Source organism: Aaosphaeria arxii (assembly GCF_010015735.1).
Source record: "Aaosphaeria arxii CBS 175.79 unplaced genomic scaffold BU24scaffold_1, whole genome shotgun sequence".
Taxonomy (NCBI): domain Eukaryota; kingdom Fungi; phylum Ascomycota; class Dothideomycetes; order Pleosporales; genus Aaosphaeria; species Aaosphaeria arxii.
Window position 1 is genome coordinate 5,275,053 of NW_022983474.1, and position 21,018 is coordinate 5,296,070.

General features: G+C 49.9%; 10 protein-coding genes across 10 annotated transcripts in view; 3 read left to right on the top strand and 7 right to left on the bottom strand.

Moving 5' to 3' along the window:
• Window positions 1-3,573, bottom strand: part of BU24DRAFT_405156 (uncharacterized protein) — a gene marked incomplete at both ends in the record, with an annotated part of 4,447 nt that extends 874 nt beyond the window's left edge. Inside the window, 4 exons of the mRNA XM_033525687.1 lie at window positions 41-2,326; window positions 2,381-2,391; window positions 2,451-2,541; window positions 2,598-3,573. Of these exons, the coding sequence (XP_033390615.1) occupies window positions 41-2,326; window positions 2,381-2,391; window positions 2,451-2,541; window positions 2,598-3,573 (3,364 nt within the window). The remainder of the gene's footprint in view (window positions 1-40; window positions 2,327-2,380; window positions 2,392-2,450; window positions 2,542-2,597) is intronic.
• A 574-nt stretch (window positions 3,574-4,147) lies between these two features.
• Window positions 4,148-5,091, bottom strand: BU24DRAFT_337702 (uncharacterized protein; the record flags this gene model as incomplete). The annotated part of the gene is made up of 3 exons (XM_033523098.1): window positions 4,148-4,725; window positions 4,773-4,965; window positions 5,020-5,091. The coding sequence occupies 3 exons, from the start codon at window positions 5,089-5,091 to the stop codon at window positions 4,148-4,150; spliced, it is 843 nt and encodes a 280-aa protein (XP_033390616.1).
• A 1,303-nt stretch (window positions 5,092-6,394) lies between these two features.
• On the bottom strand, window positions 6,395-7,478 carry BU24DRAFT_41508 (uncharacterized protein). The gene is made up of 4 exons (XM_033526266.1): window positions 7,032-7,478; window positions 6,828-6,974; window positions 6,708-6,763; window positions 6,395-6,643 (listed from the first exon to the last, which is right to left on the bottom strand). The coding sequence occupies exons 1-4, from the start codon at window positions 7,290-7,292 to the stop codon at window positions 6,613-6,615; spliced, it is 495 nt and encodes a 164-aa protein (XP_033390617.1). The 5' UTR covers window positions 7,293-7,478; the 3' UTR covers window positions 6,395-6,612.
• Window positions 7,479-8,234: 756 nt separating this feature from the next.
• Window positions 8,235-9,588, bottom strand: BU24DRAFT_417924 (alpha/beta-hydrolase). Its single transcript, XM_033526850.1, has one exon. The coding sequence runs from the start codon at window positions 9,524-9,526 to the stop codon at window positions 8,336-8,338; it is 1,191 nt and encodes a 396-aa protein (XP_033390618.1). The 5' UTR covers window positions 9,527-9,588; the 3' UTR covers window positions 8,235-8,335.
• A 320-nt stretch (window positions 9,589-9,908) lies between these two features.
• BU24DRAFT_41770 (uncharacterized protein) lies at window positions 9,909-10,979 on the top strand. Its single transcript, XM_033526786.1, has one exon. The coding sequence runs from the start codon at window positions 10,219-10,221 to the stop codon at window positions 10,651-10,653; it is 435 nt and encodes a 144-aa protein (XP_033390619.1). The 5' UTR covers window positions 9,909-10,218; the 3' UTR covers window positions 10,654-10,979.
• Window positions 10,980-11,129: 150 nt separating this feature from the next.
• On the bottom strand, window positions 11,130-12,430 carry BU24DRAFT_417926 (uncharacterized protein). Its single transcript, XM_033526851.1, has one exon. The coding sequence runs from the start codon at window positions 12,362-12,364 to the stop codon at window positions 11,306-11,308; it is 1,059 nt and encodes a 352-aa protein (XP_033390620.1). The 5' UTR covers window positions 12,365-12,430; the 3' UTR covers window positions 11,130-11,305.
• A 641-nt stretch (window positions 12,431-13,071) lies between these two features.
• BU24DRAFT_405162 (kinase-like protein) lies at window positions 13,072-15,328 on the top strand (the record flags this gene model as incomplete). Its single annotated transcript, XM_033525688.1, has 4 exons — window positions 13,072-13,875; window positions 13,930-14,405; window positions 15,148-15,232; window positions 15,263-15,328. 4 exons carry the CDS (start codon window positions 13,072-13,074, stop codon window positions 15,326-15,328), a joined length of 1,431 nt encoding a protein of 476 aa, XP_033390621.1.
• A 326-nt stretch (window positions 15,329-15,654) lies between these two features.
• On the bottom strand, window positions 15,655-16,080 carry BU24DRAFT_458154 (uncharacterized protein; the record flags this gene model as incomplete). The annotated part of the gene is made up of 1 exon (XM_033531599.1): window positions 15,655-16,080. The coding sequence occupies one exon, from the start codon at window positions 16,078-16,080 to the stop codon at window positions 15,655-15,657; it is 426 nt and encodes a 141-aa protein (XP_033390622.1).
• Window positions 16,081-17,187: 1,107 nt separating this feature from the next.
• BU24DRAFT_41871 (uncharacterized protein) lies at window positions 17,188-17,806 on the top strand. The gene is made up of 2 exons (XM_033527039.1): window positions 17,188-17,245; window positions 17,298-17,806. The coding sequence occupies exon 2, from the start codon at window positions 17,340-17,342 to the stop codon at window positions 17,622-17,624; it is 285 nt and encodes a 94-aa protein (XP_033390623.1). The 5' UTR covers window positions 17,188-17,245; window positions 17,298-17,339; the 3' UTR covers window positions 17,625-17,806.
• A 2,885-nt stretch (window positions 17,807-20,691) lies between these two features.
• Window positions 20,692-21,018, bottom strand: part of BU24DRAFT_41887 (uncharacterized protein) — a 1,005-nt gene continuing 678 nt past the window's right edge. Inside the window, exon 2 of the mRNA XM_033527074.1 lies at window positions 20,692-21,010. Within this exon, the coding sequence (XP_033390624.1) occupies window positions 20,835-21,010 (176 nt within the window). The 3' untranslated portion in view covers window positions 20,692-20,834. The remainder of the gene's footprint in view (window positions 21,011-21,018) is intronic.

Genomic DNA, 21,018 nt, shown 5'->3' on the forward strand with positions numbered 1-21,018 from the left:
TCGGAGCCCTTGTCGAGTAGTAGCATCGCGATGTCTTTACAGCCTTTAGCTAAAGCCGCCTGCAGTGCGTTGCCGTAGTGTCCACCCTGCGCGTTGACGTTGGCGCCTTTGTCAAGCAGCAGTATTGCTATCTCTTTGCTGCCACTAGCTGAAGCTGTATACAGTGCGTTACCGTGGCGTGCACTCGCATCGATGTCGCTATTCCCTTCCAGAAGCACTTCAATCACCTCTTGGTGACCCTGTTCGATTGCTACAGACAACGGAGTCTTGCCGTCCTTACTCTTGCTGTGGACCATGGCAGGGTCTGCCGTAAGCAACAGCCTCACTGACGTCTCACAGCCATTCTTAGAAGCCCACCACAGCACGGTCCTATCTCTCGAATCTTTCGAATCAAGCCTGAATCTCCCCAATCTGATCAAAAGCGCAAGAATCCCGTCGTGCCCTAGCTCTGCCGCATTCAGGAGATAATCTTTTGCCTTCGAGTACTTGAAGTCACGTCTTGCAGTGCGCTGACCCGACTTGCGCGTAGACTGTTGTTCACCTTCTGCCGCGACAGGGTTGCTGTCGGCTTGCGGCACCTCGATAGCCTCCAAAAACGCTACCACAGCCTTCTCGCTGCTCGTAGCTGCTGCAGCAAAAAGAGGACTGCCGTAGCGCTCTGCCTCAACGTCCATGCAGCAGCTAGCTGAACCGAGGACTCTAATAAGGTTTGCCATATCCAGCTCAGCCAGCAGATACAGCAGGCTGACGCGCTCCGTGTGTCTGCGCACCTCGTGCTTCTCGAAAACGTTGTCGAGCTTGACCCATCGAATAAGCGGGAAACTGTCGAGAAAGTCTGCCTGCGACATGCCTCCGCCTTCTGCTGTGTCTGCGTGATACAGCACGTTGTGGACGGCGTACTCAAAAAAAGGAAACATTTCTGTTGCTGATTCACGTAAGTCGACTGCCTGCGGCAAAGACGCTTTTGGAAGCCGATCGGGAATCTGCAGAGGCGTGGCAACGTCGATGCTGATGTAGTCGAGGCAGCACTGCTTGAGCCGTTCATGACTCTGGCCATGGAAATTGCTCCCATACTCGGGCCAGACCTTGCCGAGGCCATTCTCTTTCAGCAAAAAGTCCCTAACTGACTCGTGTATGAACTGGACCCTCTGCACCTTGGACTCTATGACCTCAGCGAGACCTTTAGAAGAGTTGAGAAGGAACCTTTCGATGACATCCTTTGAGATCTCTTCAGGATCCCATTTTGCTATCGCCTCAGGATCAGTGCCCGCGTAAATGGCATGGTACAGCTGTTCTGGACTCAACGGCTGCTTCGCGAAAAGTACCCATTGGATGCACAGCACCAGCTCGGCTTTGTCGTGTGAGTCCCGCGTCAGGATGTTGCGGAACAGCTTGTGCAAGTCGCCGGGGATCTCCCGTAATTTCTGTCGGAGCGTGTGCACCTTGCCGCGATCGGACTCTTTATTGAGGATGCCTACGACAAGTACAACCCACATGAAAATCCCCGACGCCTTCTCTTGAAGCTCTACTCGGACCTGCTGTTCGATCTTGCTCTTCCCGATCTTCAGCTCCGTCTCCACGTAGTTGCTGATGTCCTGTGAGTGTCCCTTTTGTCCCTCTAACACCAGCTCCAGCCCGTGCCGGATCGTGACGTGCGGGTAGTGCCTGCTCGAGAAGCACACCTGGAAGCGGATACCGTTCGACACTGCGAGTTCGACGATGCGCTCGAAGAACTGGATCATGTCCCGAACCTGCTCCTCTTCACACTCATCAAGCGCATCGATGAAGCACACAGCAGATGAGTTTTCCAAGCTCTGGATGGCTTCCTCCAGCAGCATCTTCAGCGTCTCAATATTCCACTGGTGATCTGCGGTGAGCTTCGATGTTGAAAGCCCAAGCGAGTCGAAGACGCTGTGAAGCGCCGGCAGATGCTCGAGCAGCTGCAGCAGCAGCGACCGGTATGTTCCGGTTGTCGACTTCTCTATCTCCTCGCCGCGCGCGTTGAAGAAGAAAGAGAGCACAATGTGGTCCTTCATAATCTTGCGAGCATTGACCAGCGCATACTTCATTAGCGTCGACTTGCCCGTCCCGGCCTTGCCCTTGATCCACAAGAAGCCGTGGTGTTCTTCTAGCTTAGTTGTATCGAGCCAGCTGACGTATTCCTTGCATTTCAGGAGCCATTGGCACGTCTTGGCGTGGGCGGTCTTGATGGTCATCTGGCGCGCATCGATCTGGTCAAATCTCAGAGATTCTAGAAGATTCTGCCTCTGTTCAGCATTCAGCAATGTTCGTGATGGTTGTGAGGCTTCCTGAGGGTGAATAGGAACTAGCATAGTCAGAACAAGTCGCGTTCGCATCTCAGCACGAGAGATGTACGTACCAGTTCGCTGCCTGTTATCGTCAGCGGAGCTGAAGTGGTGAACTGTCTTCTAAAAGCATGCTCGACTTACATTGCAGAACTACTTTGCGGGCTACCAGATCTGCTAGTCTTTGTGCGCTTGTTGGGAGCTTGATCAGGAGATGCTGGCGGCAGGCAACGTTCTAGCACCACGTCAATTCGAAGTTATCTTCAATAGCAACACCGTTGATAAACTAACTATCCCCGTTGCGCATGGCATCCACTACACGGCTTCCCTTCATCACCGTTGGTGGCGGTATCGCCGACAGCAGCTCCTTCGCATACGCTGCTGCCGTCCCTGACGCATACTCCTGCCACTTATAGTTCTTGTGTGAGTCGGCGTAGTCGGAAATGCCGCGGATGACGAGACACGGGAAGCTATTCATCAGCCCCGCTGCCTCCATCTCAAAGCACAAAACCCCACCAAGCTCTGCACTGACTCTGTCCCTCTCAGCAGCGTCCTTCATCACCTGATTGCCAGACGCGATTGTGCCGTAGTGTACCGTCACCTCTGCTCCGCTCTCGCGTTCTTGTCGTGGCTGCCGAGCTTCGACGCTACACTGGTCGCACGTGTCACCGCGTACGTGGTTGTAGGCCGCTTTGAACAGAAGATCGGGCCCTGCTTTAAGCCGCTGGAAATCGGGGTAGCGTTCGAGTTCTGATAGGTAGTCTGACAGCGTACTCCTGCCCAACGTTTTGTTCGCCCGAATGCCGGTCACAGCGCTGAGCAATATCTGAGGTGGTGCGTTCAGTGACCCAATCCGCTCCAGCCCACTCGGCGTCCTTCTCCCAAAATCATACTGAACCACTCCACCGAACCTCCACTCCGGCTGGCTCACCACCACATCGCCAAGTCGGATGTCTGCCTCTGCGCTGGGAACGCCTCCGCCGATGCCCACCATCAGGCCGAACCGGATGCCCTTGAACGCTGCACACATCTGTGTTGCCACAGTTGCGGCTGAGTTAGTTCCAATGCGGCCTGCTGGTAGGCACCCGATCACAACGTTGTGGCCAGCGACCGATCCGAAGCAGTATACGTTGTCCTCGCTATCGCTGGTTTCGAGGGCGGCATATTCGTGCTCCTCGTCGAGCATCGCCCGGGCCGCTGCCAGTTCGATATGCAGCGCACACACCCATCCTACGGTGTAGTCTTCGCGGCGTAGCCGGCGTGGCATTTAGGATAGAGGAGAAATGGACGAACGAGCGTGGGCAGTCGACGCTTGCGAAGGGAAAGGAGTAATCACAGTTTCGCAGCAGCAGCGCTGTTGATAAGCTGTTGTCGCTCAGCCTCAGCCTTGTGGCCGACGCTGCAGCCTGTCGCCTACATGTTGACATGGTGCACAAATCGTGAGTGGTGCGGCTGGTGCTGTCGGGGCACAGCTATAAGCGCGGACTGGCAGTGGGGCGGAGTCGGCTCGTTCGTCAGTCGTTTGCCTATCATCCTGCAGCTTAGCAGATATCTTGCTTGCAGTTATTAGAGCAGGCTGTACAATAACTTTACTCTACCCTACATACATGTATAGCTAGTAATGCGCAATATTATAGCGCGTAGCCTAGTTGCCACACAAAAGCAAAGGGTAGAGTGCACCGAAGGTCGTGATCAGCCTGGCAGGGCGCTGGCGAGGCAGTGGGTTGAATACTCGATGACTTAGATGGGCGTAATACTTCCTTCAGTTTTGCTTCTATCGCTAAGCTCTGTATCTAGCTAGATTAATCTACCCCAGCGCGGCGATTCAAACCCTGTAACCATCACTCCGCGCTTGCCGGGACATTGGAAACGAATACCGAAAGAACAGCAGCGTACCCAGCAGACACCGCCATCATCTCGAAGCTCGACACCTTCAGGAAGAGCGATACGAGGAAAGACAAGATGATGATACACACCGAAACGACGACGAGCTGTACTTTCTTTGACGACTCGTTCGACATGATGGCCAACGGTGCAATAATGAAGACCGCCGTCAGCGCTGCAGTCGTCACACGTCCGATGACCTCGGCCAGCAGTATCGTGTTCTGGTAAGTCCACTGCTGCTGTTTACCAGCTATCGAACCAAGGCCTTCGCTGTTGTTCTTGGCCTTTCGCGACAGTTTCCAGTAGCGGAAGGCCCTCAAGTACTTGTGGAGCCAGCGCTGGAACGGGTCGGTCCGCAATCGAGTCCCTAGGTCCACTCTAAGCAGTCTAGTCTTTTGCGCTTCGTACAGACTAAGATCATCCCGCAGGCTAGCCTGTTGCTCGTCATCGAGAAGCGAAAACGTCTCCATGGTCATGACGTTGTTGAAGGCAGCGAGTGCTTCGTCTGTATGCATGGTATCTGTCAGCGCAAGGACTAAGAGCAGAGCTACTAGCACACACTGTACTGTTTGATGAGGTCACGTAGCTTCAGAATGAAATCTCGGGTGATCATGTCGTCGACCTTTGGAACATTGGCGTCTCTCTTGCTGTGCGCAAGGCCAAGTCGGTCGATTGGTGACGGACTCAGACCAAGGCTGAGACCAGCTTGATATACTGTACGATCCATGTGGGCGATCTCGTTCTCGAGGAGCCGCAAGTTGAGCAATTGCGTAGTCTTGAAGCGACGAAAGCCATGGAGTGTGAGGTTGTTGTCCGCAGTGCTGGCGACCCAGCACGCACGAAAGGCGCTGGCCAGGTCTGTGCGGCCTGAAGTTTCGTGGACTAGAGGCGAAGTAGACATGGCGATTACAACGTAACAACTTTGAAACAACTAAAGTGGTAAAATTGCCGTGAAGGCCGCCGATAATAGGGACAAAGAGGTTATGAATTTAACAAGTCTATCTGTATGTGCGCGGTAGCGTGTGGGCAGAAGGTCTTGATGGGTGAGAGTATCATCCTCGCAGCAAGAGTGAGAGCTGGGACACTAATCTTTGCAGATCCACACATGTTTTGAGATATAAACCGTCGTGTCAAGCGAAATAGGCGACACGCCACGTACAGCGGGTCCTCGATTCAACGCCTCACTGGCATCCCGCTAGGCTTACAGCACACAGCTCTCGCAGCACACGACTGCTGGCTTCTAGCTCACGACTCCCGGTACATGGCTGGCGCGCAAGCGATGCAGCGCAGGGCAGGGCAGCTCCGCTCAGCCTGGCGAGATACCTCGACCAGGCTGAGGTGGAGACTGCGACCAGGCTGAGGCGACCACGGCTTATTCGTGCGCTCCCATTTACAGAGCACACTGCGACTTCTTTGCTCGTGTGTAGCGCCCAGGCTACGCACTATGCTTTCACGCATTACTACCTATATATATACGTAGGGCAGAGTAAAGTCCTAGCCTGCTCTAATAAATGTAAGTAAGAGACATCACCGAACTATGGTTTGAGAGGACCAAGCTTTGGCCGAAGCAGCAGCTAGAAGCTGATCAACAAGTAAGTAAAGTAGTCATATCTAATCCATTACAGACTGCAGGTGACGCACCACCCCAACAATTGAGCAACTTCCGCAAGGCGAGTCTTCAATTTCCGTACGAGTAGGATACAAGGCTTACAATGCATTCTTGACTTGATGGCTGGGAATGGGCCCACTGGGAAGGTGCTTTGGCCTGTCGCTCTTGCATTGCGTATGCAGTCCCTCCCCTGGTCAAGTCTCGAAGGAAAGAAGCTATCCATAATTTGATATTTTGAGAATTTCCTGTTAGGGAGGTTAGATTGTTGAGGTATGGATGTCGACTATAAGCTTTGATAGGAGAGGAAACAATCGTGCCACCAGAAGGCCAAGCGTTGAACAGGAAGAAGTCATGCTGTGCGCTACCTCGTAGCATCATGAAGCACAGCCACAAGCATCACAGCCACAGAACGCACAAAATTGATGACAGAGGATAAATTGCAATACATAACATGCTTGGATTATCTAACGCGAGCCATTCCCGGTCTCAAGTAACGCGGAAGTACCGAGCGGGGTGAGCTGTCCATTCGGTCTGCTAAGATGGCAGGAAGATGCGTGTAATTTTCTACTCCAGGAGTTCTTAGGTGCTTGCAAGTACTCATACTACCATACCCATTACTGGAGAAGCAGATATCGGCGAGAGCGTAAAGATTTTTGTGTTTGAAGTGTAAGTACCCCTGTAGTTTTTCGTTTCATAGAGTTTTCGTGTCGTAGGGACGGACATTACAGGCGAGGTCCTGGGTGAGACGGGGGTAGACGAGCGTTATTTCGGTGTGCTTGTTGGCGTCCAAGAACGTGTCATGACATGCAGGTATCAGACACGGGAGCGGTGCCAGCGGCTGCGACTAAAAAGGGATGCAAGTCAGTCGTCTTAGAACAAGATTGGGATTGGGAATCGGATTGGCTTACCGGCGGCCGTCGACTGCAACAGGGTCACGGCGCACTTTATGGTAAACCCACACGCCCTGCTGAATGGTCAGAAACTTTGCTTTTGTTGACAAAATGTGACGGAATGCGATGTGCACTTACCAGCAAGAACGACACAAACCAGAAGATGGCGGAGAGGAAGCTAAAAGCCTGCATTGCTTTCCATTGACCACAAAAGTTGTTTCGAAACCGTATTCCAGACCATTCGAAAGTTCCACCACAAGATCCATCAAGGTAGTTGACGAGAATCTAGACATGGTCAGTAAACATGATGTTGACACGGAAATGTTGCAGAATGGGACTTACTCCGAAAACTGCGAACCATGCAGCCGACATAATGAAGTCGAAGGGGTAGTGCAGCATGCTGCTCACGGTGGGGATCAGCCAGAAGAGAGAGAACAGGACCGATATGGATGCAATGATGATCGAATAGATCAAGCGTCCGAACGGACCGCCAGATCCATGCTCATGCTTGTCAAGGAAATAGGCAGTGAGGCCCAGGACGACGGCTGCACAGACAAATTCCGCAAAGCGAAGGAAAATCGATAGTACCCGGGAGATGATCATCTTGATCGGTGGTGTATAGGTCCGGGTGCTGTGTTGAGAGTATTGGTATGTCTTACAGCTTTGGTGCTGTTAGGTCGACTTATGGTAGCAACTATGGAGAGGCGCAAATGGCTGTTACAACAAACGAATGGGCGAACAAGTAATTAAGCACGGTTGGAAGAGCGTTTGATAGTGGATCTGCCAGCCCTATTTGAATTCTTTGTCCAGACCACTACGTCAGTCCCAATCTGAGCCACGTAGTGGGGTCTCTTGGAGCACAAGGCAGGGTTGACTGTGACTGATGTGCTGGCCAAAGCTTCTGGTCCTGTTTTCTTCCCGTCTGCGATGCATACGCAAATGCTTCACAAGTAGTACATTACGACGCCATCTGATTCGATGGCTGTGTTGCAGCTTGGCTGATGAGGTCACGGCTCCTTGGATGAATCGTGAAACCTGGCTAGAAGCGTCCAAGCAAACGACAGTAAAGTTTACACAGACGGTAAATTGACCATGTTCTTGGGATACGCTATGATCGTGACCAATGATGATTGACGCCAGGCATATTGAATCAGGAGAGATGGGCGCAAGCAAGGAGTTGTTTGGCCGGGGGAGACGTGTGCTTGTGATCAGGTCGCAAAAAGCATGGATGAGCAGCCAGGAGTTGGCGAATCAAAGAAAGAAGAGCCGACAGCCGAAAGGGCGTGGAGATCACGTACAAGGGCTGGCACGGACGTTTTAGAAAGCGTTTGTAGATGATGATGATGATGATGGTGGTGGTGGTGTGAATGTTTACCTTGCAAAGATTCAAAAAAAACCGGTTGTCGTGAAAAATTCCCCAGCGCAGGGTTGGACGTGGTCAAGCTTTGTTCTGAAGCCGATAGAGCCTAGTGGAATAGGCACACGTGCGCGAAGACCCCATATGCCAGCCATACACAGTATCCACACACACACGCGTCCAAAAGGCGAAGTTCCATTTTCTATGTATAACTACTATTCTTACATACATCGTACTCGTACAAGTCTGTTCATACACGTCACGTTGGTTCCGATTATTCCGGTTCCGATTATTCCGCCTCTGCCAGCATCCTGATGATAGTTTTCCCCTGACGTTCCTCATCTGCTAACGTATAATGAGTCTCGCCCTTCCAAGTCTTCAGTACACTCCCTTTGAGGCGCTCATGCAAGTACCGAGCCATATGAACAGGCGCAAGGTCGTCATCCTCTCCGTACCATAGGAAGACATTCTTGGCATCGATATCTTCTAATTTGAAATCCCACGAGTGACCAAGGATCTGAGTATCATGCGCATACCCATCTGTACCCTGTCGAAAGGCCTCTTTCAGCGCTTCCACACTGTCCTTCATGCTCTGTGGCTTTTCGAGGAGCTCAAGCTCATCTTCTCGTAGGCCCCTGAAAAAGACTCTGCGTATCAAGTCTTCCATGGCTTTTGGATCAGGGTCCTGGGCAGCTTTGCCAAAGTACGGCTGGGACAGCGTTCGCAGAAGCCATCTGGACCTGGGTGCAATGTACCACCCGATAGCCTGCGACCAATTCATTCCCGTTCGTCCAGCTTCCAGAGGTGCGCCGCCATAAAGCACTCCCGTCGCCTTCAATCTGTCTTTAGAGAGAGCGCGGGCACAAGACAGAGCATACGGCCCGCCGCCGCTCTCACCGATGACTTTGAACTGATCGATTCCGAGATGTTCGGCCAGACTTGTGACGTCTGAAGGCCAGTCCATCAATGTGCGTCCCTCTTTCGGAGTCGAAAGACCTATGCCTGGTCTATCGATTCCGATGAACCTTAGCGTCTTGCTCTCGTCCAGACCCTCTAGGCGCCGAGCATCGATGCGCGATCCTGGAAGTCCGTGGAAGTAGAACACAGGATCTCCATCTTCTGGTCCGTAGGTCGCAAACCCTAACGTGCGATCGTCCGGGAGTGTGATCGTTTGCGATTCATTGGCTCCCAATGTCTGCCATGTCGATGCTTGTCGACTTAGAGGCGAGGCCTTTTGTGCGAATCCGGTGAGGCGAAGAGATTGTCGCAATGATGAAAACATTGGGGATTTGGATTGAAGTTGACTTGACCTACGCAGTACTCGTGAGCTCACAATCTGGGGTAAGATAGCTTTGTATATTGTGGGTGCCTGGTAGGCGCATCTGTGTGCCCTAACTAGGACCAAAAGTGCGAGAGGTACAATCCTTCCAACGCTCAGGCCAACCATGATAAGATTGTATTGCGATTTTGCGATGTCCATAGAACAACATGGAATCATTCAAAGTCTAAGCACACGAAGACCATCAATTCTGATTCTCGCATATAATCAGATTCATAGTTGTGATCACCGTGCCTCTGTGTGAAATGAGACCTTCGACAAATCCTTGTAGCGTTGAATGCAGATGCAACGCTTTTGCTAACTAGATGCAAGCTGATCGACTCATATTCAGAAATCGACGGTTAGAAAGATGTTCCTTTTTTAGATCATGGCAAAAGTAAAATAACAAAACAACCGTGATTGCTGTGAGCTTGGTGCTGTCACATGAGGCTGATCGATAGGCACGTGATTGGGGTGAAAGCTGACTGGTGCCCGTATATTGCTCGGCGATGGCCAATAGGATCTCTCCTACCTGGCCGCCGCATGACCACGGAAATGCATAGCACGAAACCTTCCCATTGATGACCTCCCTCGATGAGCGGAAGCTTAAAGGTGTATTCGTATTGCTATCGTGATACGGGCATGGTTTGAATGCATCTACACTTGATGTTTGGCCATGTTCATCTCCCTTTCTCATATTACCTTTCTTTGACAAGAATACAATCAATATTCAACGAAGTGAAGAAACACGAAAGAACTGCAATTCAAAAAGACACGACCTAAACGCAAACCACATGTTGTAGCACGATTCGACAGTCACGCGTACAAAATCCTGACGAGGCTGAAGCATACATATGCTGCGTCATTGCCGTGCCCACGACGACAGTGCAGGCTTCCTGGAGAGCGCACTACGTCCTCTAGAAGTCGTGGTGCTCGGATCCGCGCCATTTGGCGTTCGCTCTACTGTATCGCGTCGGAGCGATTTCAAGGCTGAAGTCGATAGGAGTGGGCTTAGTAGGCGGGGATGGGTACTACAAGAACCCTTCCCTAGCTCGAGGACACAGCACTTAACTGCCAAGTCGATGTTTTTCGAGGACGAGCGTGGAGTGGCCATGGAGGAAGACGCGTTTGATGATGTTGTCTCGAGCTTTGGAGCGTTGTCTCCATTACCAGGCCCTACTTTGCCTATGCTTCGCAGTCCACTTGCTATACCTGTCGCCATTGGCGACGGCAGTTCTACTGCACTTCAGACAAGAGGAGAAAGAGCTCTGGCAATCCGAACCTCCTAGATGAAGCCGCAGAACTGGACGCAGAGCATGTGCCGAATCGCACCCTTCAACCTGGAGTCTTCGGGGGTCTGAAGTACCAGCGTTCGAACTCCTGGAGCGATACTGCAAGGCAGAACTCACATACGAGATGGACAAATTCTCCGCAATATCCGGTCTCGTGAAGGCGTTCCAGGAATACACCGGAGACCGCTTCATTGCTGGTATTCGGGAGGATACCACGTACATTGGCCTACTGTGAGCCGCCATCGATACGCCGTTGAAGCGCCCTCAAAAGGAGCACTTCGCCTCAGTCTTAGAACTATCTCGTCTTCTTTCGTTCATCACCCTCGCTCCAATTTCAGTTTTATCTAATCCTTTCATCCTCTATCTACTCAAATATCCGACCAGAATTCTTGCTACACTAGGACGAGATCCGGACGCATCTTAGGGATTTTTGAGGGATTCTTCACTGCAAACACTAGACAAAAGTGCGGCATGAAAGATGATTTGGTATATTGGGGATAATCATAATCAATTAGGGTATTTAGTTGCTCACTCCTTTCCTGATTTGACTTCTGGGGTCTTTCCATGCATAGCTTTGCCTCTTGTAATCTACACCCTGGAATTCTGTAGAGCTTGCTGGCCTTCCATTCCTTGTAACCTCCAGTAAGCCTCAGGACAGTCCTATCGTAAGTTGAGAAGCCGCCGTCGAACGGCTTATCTTTCCTACCGATTCCCAGAGAGCCAAATCTTCGGGCGATTGGTCTTGGTGGGATGTGTTCGAGGCGCTAGGCACCTGGCGATGGTTAACTTGGAAGAGGGGAGCGTATCGAAATTTGCTTTCGATGGGGACTTTATGGCTGTTTCTCACGAGCGGGGTTGCCGGAACAGACTCAATGCCTCTCTCACGGAGCATTTCGTCCAAAGACAGCTCATGCTTCCACGACATTCCAGGCATTGTACCCCACTTCTCGTACCAGAGACCTCGTTTGACCCATGTACTCTTAACATTCTCATACGCCTTAGTATCATTCCTTGCCGCATCAGCGCCTGCCTCTTCTTCTAGGATTCGTTCACATTCTTTTACCTGATAGACGAACCGATAATATGGACGCGACGCATCGCGTTCACGTTGCCGTAAGGCTCGCCGCTCTGCAATCTGTCGCTTCTCATCTTCGCTTTTCGGTCGTTTCTTTGTCGGCTGCGGCTTTGGACCGAAAAGAAGCTGTGGAATTTCTGCTTCCGAGTCCGTTTCTGGTCCTGAGTCAAGCTCAAGTGGTTCTTCGTGCTTCCAACGTCCCAGAGACAGCAAGTTCCACTTTTCGTTCCAAATACCCTGCTCTACCCAGCACTTCCGAACGGCCTCGGTGGCTTCTTCCCTGAAGATATTCAGGTCCGATATCTTCATTTCTCTCCAACTCGTACTCGGGTCTGCCTTCCAAAGCCGCCTTCTCTCATCTTCAACCTCGGCTTTGAATTGATTTCGTGCTTCTGAGGCTTCGCGCTCCTGGATCAGCTCCTCTCGTCGCTTCTGGCAGAGATACTCTTTTGCAGAAATCGCACTGGCAGACCGAGCCGTCGAACCAAACGAATAGAATGCATATGGTGATGGAGAGTTACTGAACCACTGCATCTCGCACTTAGGTCGAAGTGAATATTCCTCTAATGCTGCTAAAGCTCTTGGAGGCTTGATAAATCCATCTGCGCGGGGGGTATCCGAAAACAACGCCATGAGTGATTGTAGTTGTGTGGTGCGGTCACTAAAAGAATTGTGAGTGTAGGAGTGATAGAGCTTATGAAGTGAATGGTAGTGTATGTGACTACCTAGTTAACTAACCACCTAGCTAACTAACTAGCCAGAAAGACAACTAAGCAAGCACGGGCGATCCCTGTAACGTTCCTTCGCACCTGATTGTCTGTTCCAACAAATCGGAGAAAAGGCTTACTAAATTCACTTTAGGCTTAGCGACAGCGGCTATGATCCAAACGGGCAATCTCAACATCAAGCTTGTTCACGTGATCCTAACTGGTCATTCACTCAAATAACTTCCACACACTTTGTGTTCTCGTACCACGGACCCTTCCATTAACTGTGCGTACCTCTCTGTGAAATCTGCCTCTAGGCATCAACATGATGCACGGATATAGGAATTTTTGGACAAGGTGGCGCGTTCATCAACCGCTCCTTCGAAGTTGATGTTGGCAATAGAGTGAGACGACCATTCCTCTCAGACCCTCACCCACTCCTTTGAACTCTCCAATCGCCGTCACTGATGCAATTGATGGGAATACAGTAAGCTAATCATCCCACTTAGGATTGTTTCTTCACCTTTGGCCTTTGCAACCTTTCCTTCGCCTTTGGCCTAGCTTCCCTTTGGCCTGGCTTCCCTTTGGCCTGGCTTCCCTCTAGCCTTTTTAACCCATTCTATTTGCTCTAGCATGGCACGCCCTGATCCTCATCCTCTTGCCATATTCTCGTTATGTCCCTATTCGGAAAATGAGGGAGCCATGCTTTGCATCAACCATCCGGAAAATTTGCACAATGTTTCAAGGCAACAGAAAGGTGGATACGGTCTCGATGTCGGCTTTCATCTGCCCGGATCATCGAGCGGAACTCTGGCAACACTAGGGCGAGGTATCGGGGTCGACATCTACTTGGCAGGATCGGCAATATCACGTATACAGTGTACGTTCGAGATCGACTTGAATACTGGCTTCATAATGCTATCCGATAGATCGTCAACTGGCTCAACTCAAGTCTTTGGTAATGATGCTCTACCATTCGAGCGCGAACGCCACCAACGGAGAATCCTCGTGCAGGCAAACCTAAATACGAGGATTGGGATCGGCGGCGTGCGACACGATCTCATTCAATTCGAGTTGATGTGGCATCAGGATCCCATGCAAATAACGACCATCATTAAACAGAATCACATCATACTCCGTAGTGTTGCAACGAATCCACGAGTGGCTCGAACGGAGGACGAGCCGCCAACCGAACTGCCGTCTCAACGGGAGACCAGACTACACACCCCAGGCCAGCTGCCGGCAATCATGCGATATGTTACAGTGGGACATAAGCTTGGAGAAGGGGCGTTTGGTACAGTCCACCAAGCTATCGATGTAGACTCGGGAAATATCATGGCCGTCAAGGTGATCAAACGGCCCAAAGGGTTACAGCAGCAAGCCCACTGGAAGAACTTGTTGAGGCGTGAAATCGAAATACTCTCTCAGTTAAATCATGTAAGCCAGAATTCTTCATTCTATTAGATAACGTAACACTGATGGTTCTACTAGCCTCACATTGTTGATTACATTACGTCGCAACATTGGAATGAGCCGCAGGTAGAAATCTTCATGGGCCTGAAGGAAGGTACTCTACAATCGTTAATCGAGTGTGGATCCTTTCAACCCTTTGTCATTGCCAATATTGTACTTCCGCAAATGCTGCAAGCGCTCGATTGCATTGCATCGAACAGAATCGTTCATCGAGACGTAAAACCAGAGAATATTCTGTATGTCACTGATCCAAACGACCGGTCCCAAATACTTTTCCAGTTAGGAGACTTTGGGCTCGCCAAATACATTGTCGATCCTGCGTCGTTTGCGGGTAGCCGCATTTTCATGGCCCCCGAGATGTTTCAGGGCGGGAGTAACACCACCAAACTAGATATTTGGTCACTCTTTGTCACAATGATGTGGACATTGGACACGCAGGGGTTCCGACAGAACCAAACCTATTACCAGAGCCAACCTGAAACGACTGTTCAACGGTTAGTTGAACGTGTAGCCTCTTCCGATCTAACATCGATCAAGGAAATGGCAATGTTCAAACCGGAAGAACGTGCTACTGCAGCAGAGATGCTAATCAAGATTTCCAAATATTAGACTGACTTAACCGACTCAGATCCCGGCTCTCCTATAATTCATTCACCCGCGATTGATAGGAGAGTATTGTGGTGTAGCAGGGTTGGTGAAGCTATTCGGGAATCATGTGTATGGGAAAAGGCACTAGTCAGGGTGTAGATAGATCGATGATGGCTGCCGAGAGAGATCGAGGCATGATCCAACTACCTCTAGAGGCCTATCGACAGAGGAAAATATATACTTATCTGCTTCTCCACAGATTGCGATTCTAAGACTAAGCTGTGAATTTGACTTATCATGTTCTATTTAGTATCGTTATGAATCACTCTGTGCTTTAGTCTGTTGGCCTGTGTAGACATATATATTTTAGTTTAGCCCTATTCTCACAACAAAAACCTGCTCCGCTGACAAAGTACAAGCGTCTTGTCTGATACAACTTCGTCCAATCTGGTCTTCCGGAGAAAACTGGCATTCAGATATCCCGGTAGAGTAGTGTGCGCGCGAAACATTCAAACAAACTGCAAGAGCCCAAATAGCAGGAGAAGAAAGCGAAACATCATTACAGAGGCATCCCAAGAGAGCCTATAACAGAAATTGCTCTCGTCGCTTTTGGATGTTTTTTAGTATAGAACATAATATCAATCTTAGTCTCATCTACCTTAGGGACGAAGAAATTACTTTCTCATACTTCAACGGTGCCGATGAGAGGATAGATTCACCATTATTCTTTGCTGTAAGTAACTAAGTAACAATTGTAATCTAGGCTACGCTCACAGTCTGGGACGACAACCTAAAGAACACACATAGATTAATCAAACCTCAGATCTGAAAGCTGAGAGAGGATGGGAGCAATAAGATTTTGACCCGACACTAATTCCATATTTAAGCTGACATGGTGCTGTTCAAGGCTACGAAATTACACGGCAACGTCGTTGCCGCTGCTGTGCATTTTATCTCCTACATGATGTATGGCGATATCGTCACTAAGTCCTCAATGAACGCAGCCAATAAAGTTATGTCTAGACTTCTCCCATTATTATCGATTACCAAAAACGTCATACTTGATACCCTCGTCCGTAATAAATGTACCACCTCTGGCGCTATATTGAACGACATCAGCAATGCTTTTCTTTGCAATTGGGAGGCAGGCTCCATTTAGGACAGAATTGAGATGAGCTCATTTCGAATCTGCTGGAAGCCGAAACCAGAAGACAAAAAAGACAACACCCACACAATAAACTGCAAATCCGGAATTCGAATCCAGCACTCATTCGCAATCTTCTCCACCACGCTGAAGCACTCGCCCATATCGAGTGTCCTGTTCTGATGCCCTGTCGCCGTGACGACCAGCGCGTCGTACTTTTCGCCAGTGTCGTACGGAAGCGGCTTCTCACACGCCATCCTGCACGAATGGTGTAGATGTCCCTGGAACGCAGCGACAGACGTGGGCGTGCGGCTATCGCTGCAGGTGAGGGTCCCATTTACGTACTTGGTCGGTTGCTCGTAATCTCTGCAGTCTGCACGGGCCTGAGGGATCAGTGCTAGGATGCATAGTGCGTAGAGTGAGGTAGGGAGATGCATCGTGTGCGGTGGTTTTTGTTGGTTTTTTCTTGGGATGTTTCTTTTCTGACTTGATGATAATCAACAATACACAAACCTATTCTCCCTAAAAAAATGACTTGCAGTGATTAAGAAATTCTGCGCGCTCTTATATAAGTCTTGTACGGTTCCTGTCTGGTCGGAACTTGAGTCTGCATTTGGATTCATCTAGCCACGCTGTGTTGCCAAGAGGGTGAGTATATTTCCGGCAATACACGCAACCTTGCACGAAACCTTCCCATTGAAGGCTCGATATTGAGGCATTGGAAATTGAGAAGTGCGTTTTGATGGAGATATGTTCGTCGCAGTTGTAGAACTGCTGCCCGGGCGTTGTTTGATTCTTATATGTTTCCTCTCAGCGAACTTCAGGTGATCCATGGAAAATCCATTGCGACGTTACAATGCCAGTGAGCGGCGTGTTGCAACATGGCAAGTATAGGACGCCTGGGCTGCTATGGTCGCGCTCAGAGTATGCCGAATAGATTAATGAACACGACCCTAAATTGCAATGCGACAAGAATAGAAAACATATATTGTGGTGTAGTAGGATAGATGAGGCTATTCGGGGATTACGTGGATGAGGAAAGGCACTAGGTAGGGCATAGATAGATCGATCAGGGCTGCCGAAAGAGTTCGAGGCATCATCCACCTACCACCCGAGGCCTATCGACAGAGTCAAATATCTACTTTTCCCACCTATCCACTGATTGCGGGTCGTGCCTGTGATGCTCCCTACTACAGAGGCGTCTATACGCGACAATACGTGATGAGGCAACCCGTTTGCTCGGTATATCGCAAGGCGGCGGTACCGTACGGTTGACAGATAAAGGGTTAAGCGGCCTCGTGCATTTTGTTTTCGATTTCGATTTCGATGGTTTTATAGTTCGACATTCAGAAGAAAAAGATGAATGTGCATGCTTGCTTTACTAAATACTAATCGCCTAAATACAGACTCGACAGGTATTTATCCCCGCCGCATCCGATCCCATCGTCACGGCTATCCAGCTCTTCAACGCCCATCACGCCCTGTTACAATCTGCCAATCGATTTATTTCGCATCACACTTTCCATTTCCAGCTTTCGCTTATTTACAGTATTAATGCGCGAGCTTCTTTTGGATATGATCGAACCATAAAAACAAGGGACGGTACCAAATGGGAATCGCCTAATCACTTCAGTCTTGCTAACATCTGGTTCAGATCACCAAACCGATTCAAATAACGAGCAGCACGTCTGCTGTGATGAACATACGATTCCCTATTACCTATTGTATGGAAGTGGATCTATTTCAGGGTTGTTGCCTTCGTGGTGCGTGTCCTAAAGCTTATCCTCCCAGATCGCTATGTCCTCTTGGACAAAAGCAATTTATCTGTCGTGACCAGGTCAAAATTCACGGATTAGCCAAGGATGGACATCACAAGATCACTTATGGTTGGGGAGACCTCCCTCGCTGTCGCCATGAAACATCAGAGGGCGCATTCTTCTATGGTGGACGGAAGACACGCTCGAATGGCTATTTGGATTGATTCTAGTTTGACTTTGGTTTGTATACCTGACAGATGCTCCCCGCTTCAAGGCTACTATCAGGACTGATATCAGTGTCTTAACTGCGAAGTCGTGAGAGGCGCCCTCGAACGTAACATCTCCATCTATAACGGACGTCTATTGCCTGGCCAAGGCGCTTGCGAACACCTTTCACCTCGTAGGTACCATCAAGACTGGTCGAATCTTATCTACCGTCGTGCTTCGTGCAACATAGTCGGAGACAAGCAAGTATGAAGGCATCCAGCCATCTACTCTATTATATCCTTCTGAGACCACGCTCCACTCGAACTTGTCTAACTGCTTCTGCATGAGTCGGCTGGCCTCCGAATAACGGTTGTTGGCCGCATGCAATTGAGGAAGGCCCCCCATCTTGATAGATTCGACTATAGGGTGCTTTGTGTTGCCATGCACATATTATTGGTTCGAGAGATTGATGATAACGTCTTGTCTTCGATTGTTGCCATGAGGATATGCCGTGAGGATATTCACAAGCTGAGCAGATGCTGTCAGATCCGCACGACTATCCTCTCTCCACTTCAGGACAATTGTCTTTTCGCAACGATCCGATTATATATTCATCGACGGCATTCCCAGTGATGCTTTTGCGGGGTATATTGACTGGTCTACCATCTTTTCGTTTATGTCTCGTCCTTGTTAACTTTACTGTAGTATTCTGCAATTGCCACACTGTTCTCGACGACGCGCAAATCACTGATGCGGAAATATATTGCCTCGACATCGCCAGCTTGGTCCACTGCAATTACCTGCCGAACTACTTGTTCGTTTGTTTCCGCATCTAATGTTGTGAGTTAGTTGTCTGTTTCATAGGAAGGTGAATCATCGCGAACTCACTTATGTGATTCGCGATGATTGCCCGATCCCTTACACCCTTGTTCACCTGTATGAAGACTCTCAATACACGCTTTCCACTTCTTTGCCTTCTTTGCCTTCTTTGCCTTCTTTGCCTTCTTTTCCTTTTTTCCACTCCTATCTACTCTCATCCTCTCCCTCATCGTCCTACGTCTACTTCCTCAATACCGTCTCGAAATCCATATGTAATCGAAACTTGACGTCCTTTCACAGGTCTGCAGAAGCAAATATCAGTGCACACAAAGTACAACATCGAAGCTGTTTCCTCTTTGCTTCTGCAGACAAGAAGCACTCGACGCCATGGCTGTTGACCATATAGTCCGACGCCGCTTGCCATTCTACGAGCTGGTCCAGAGGGATGTTATATGTGAAAGGTAGCAAAGATTCCACGTGGAGATTGAATGTTGCCATCCTCATCAGCATCGTTATCGTCTTCGCAATCATCGTTGTCGTCTTCGCAATCATCGTTGTCGTCTTCGCAATCATCGTTGTCGTCTTCGCAATCATCGTTGTCGTCTTCGCAATCATCGTTGTCGGTCTCTGTGTCATCCCTCTATTGACTGAGGTGTTACGATCAGTTTAGGTTCCTTCAGAGAAGCAGAGGTGGCCGAAACCGAGGTATGGGCATGCGCCTTATCTTTGTATCGACGTCATCCTACAATCGTTCCCAAGCTGACTTAACTAGACATGTCTCAATTCTTTGTTGTTACGGCTTTTCGAATGCCACGCTTTCGTAATCCTCGCTTCGTCGTCTGAGATTGGTTTCAGCCATCCGTCTCTGTTCTTCGATCTCGCCGCGTTCGTTGAGGCTAGAAGTTGGAAGACATGACGAATGCTGCCCCAGGCGCATTTGAAATCAAACCAGTGGTAGCTAGCTGAGCTAGTAATAGGTGGAGATTGTGTTTTTCGGATTCCATGCGAAGAGAGCGTCCCACCTGTCGCTCCTCTTCAATTTCTGGAGTGCACATTCCTGCTCTCCGTGTGGGGCTCCTATTGCTTCAGAGTCCCTGCAACGCGATACAATCTTCATGATAGTTGAGATTCTCATGCTTCGTTATTGTGGCATTAGACTCGTGCGTTCCTGGTCTGTATCGTCCTTGGATGGTTTGCGCTTCGTTCTTTAACAAGGCTTTGGCTTGGGCGGCAGTGGTACTTGCCCTAATGAGCAGGTGCTTATGTGGTTCCTAACTTGTGGAGCGTTTGTAGTTGACATCGCACTGATAGCGTGTGCTTCGTCCCCTATGGAGGCATTCACTAAAGTGAGTGGCAGCATGATGTTCTAATTGCTCATGGTATCGCGTCCGTCGCGCGTCTGTCGCGCGTTCGTGGTCGTGGTCGCTATCACCATAAGATGATCTGCGCTTTCTCATGAAAGCATCATTCGCTCGGGCAATTCTGTTGTCAAGCATGCCCCGTGGTATTAGCCTTGTCGCGCGTTCGTGGCTGGCATCGTCGTATTGACTTCATCACTCATTCATGGTCCATATTGATGTTGTATCTTTCTGCGCTTCGTCGTTTGAGAAGAGTTTTGCTCGAGTAAGGATACGACTTTGACGATCGATGATGACGATGCTGATTCTTCACCCTGATCAAGTCAGTCTTTCTGTATGTCACACTGCTAACATAACAGTATACTCACATCAAAAAGGAAAGAAGCCTAGCCATTGTCAATAGCCCCACACACGTCCGAAGACAGTGTGCTGTTCCATGATGGAACATCCCCTCTATTGACGATCCCATGTTTCCAAAGATGCCCCTCTGTGCGGAGCATCAGGGCGAATCCCACCCACCCTCCCTCAGAAGCCCAGACCTGCCGTTCAAAACCCTCATTCGACGGCGGTTGCTGGGGCGGAGGGTGGGTCGGCTTCCCTTACAGGTCTTTGAAATTCTGCAGGCGAAGCAAAATCACTGGCACATCCTTCTACCGGACAGCAAGCACTAAATTGAGTGTCTCGGTTAGATAGAAATGAGGGAACATGTGTCAAGGTATGAGAGTCAAGTGCGCCCTTTTGTATCCCGATCTTGGACTGCCTCATCTACTTGAACCACGACTTCGGGTGTCTCAAAATATACCGAGCCTCCGCCGTCACTGAAGTCGGCCCCGGCAGATTGACTGAGCACCTTATCGACTGTGTGGCAGGACGTGCCCTTGTATTTGGTCTTGTGCTGGGACACTGCCTCCTTTCGAACGATGGGAGATTGTGATCGGTCATCACTTTGTGGAGGAGCTCTGCGGTCTTGGTGATGTGAAATGCGCTGAGTCTCGGAAATTTTGGTCTTTGGATCTGACCGGGTCCAGGAATCGGCTTCTCTGATCGATTTCACGCTACTAGGGGAATTTGGCCTGCGGCGATCGTCTGTCTGCGAATACTTGCGAGATCGGCGAGATCGGGAGTCTGACCTCGACCGGTTCCTGTAACGGTCTCGGGAAATCGATCTGGTCCGGCTCCTGTAGCGAACCCGCTCCCGCGAACGATCGCGAGAACCTCCGCGACCCCTATAGGA

Bases quoted from the DNA above. Each gene is read 5' to 3' on its own strand.
- BU24DRAFT_41508 (XM_033526266.1), bottom strand. From the start codon at position 7,292: ATGATCATCTCCCGGGTACTATCGATTTTCCTTCGCTTTGCGGAATTT. The intron at 6,975-7,031 runs GTAAGTCCCATT...GACCATGTCTAG, and splicing joins CATGGTTCGCAGTTTTCGGA to ATTCTCGTCAACTACCTTGA. The intron at 6,644-6,707 runs GTAAGCCAATCC...ATCCCTTTTTAG, and splicing joins GTTGCAGTCGACGGCCGCCG to TCGCAGCCGCTGGCACCGCT.
- BU24DRAFT_417924 (XM_033526850.1), bottom strand. From the start codon at position 9,526: ATGGACATCGCAAAATCGCAATACAATCTTATCATGGTTGGCCTGAGC.
- BU24DRAFT_41770 (XM_033526786.1), top strand. From the start codon at position 10,219: ATGCTGCGTCATTGCCGTGCCCACGACGACAGTGCAGGCTTCCTGGAG.
- BU24DRAFT_417926 (XM_033526851.1), bottom strand. From the start codon at position 12,364: ATGGCGTTGTTTTCGGATACCCCCCGCGCAGATGGATTTATCAAGCCT.
- BU24DRAFT_41871 (XM_033527039.1), top strand. From the start codon at position 17,340: ATGAACATACGATTCCCTATTACCTATTGTATGGAAGTGGATCTATTT.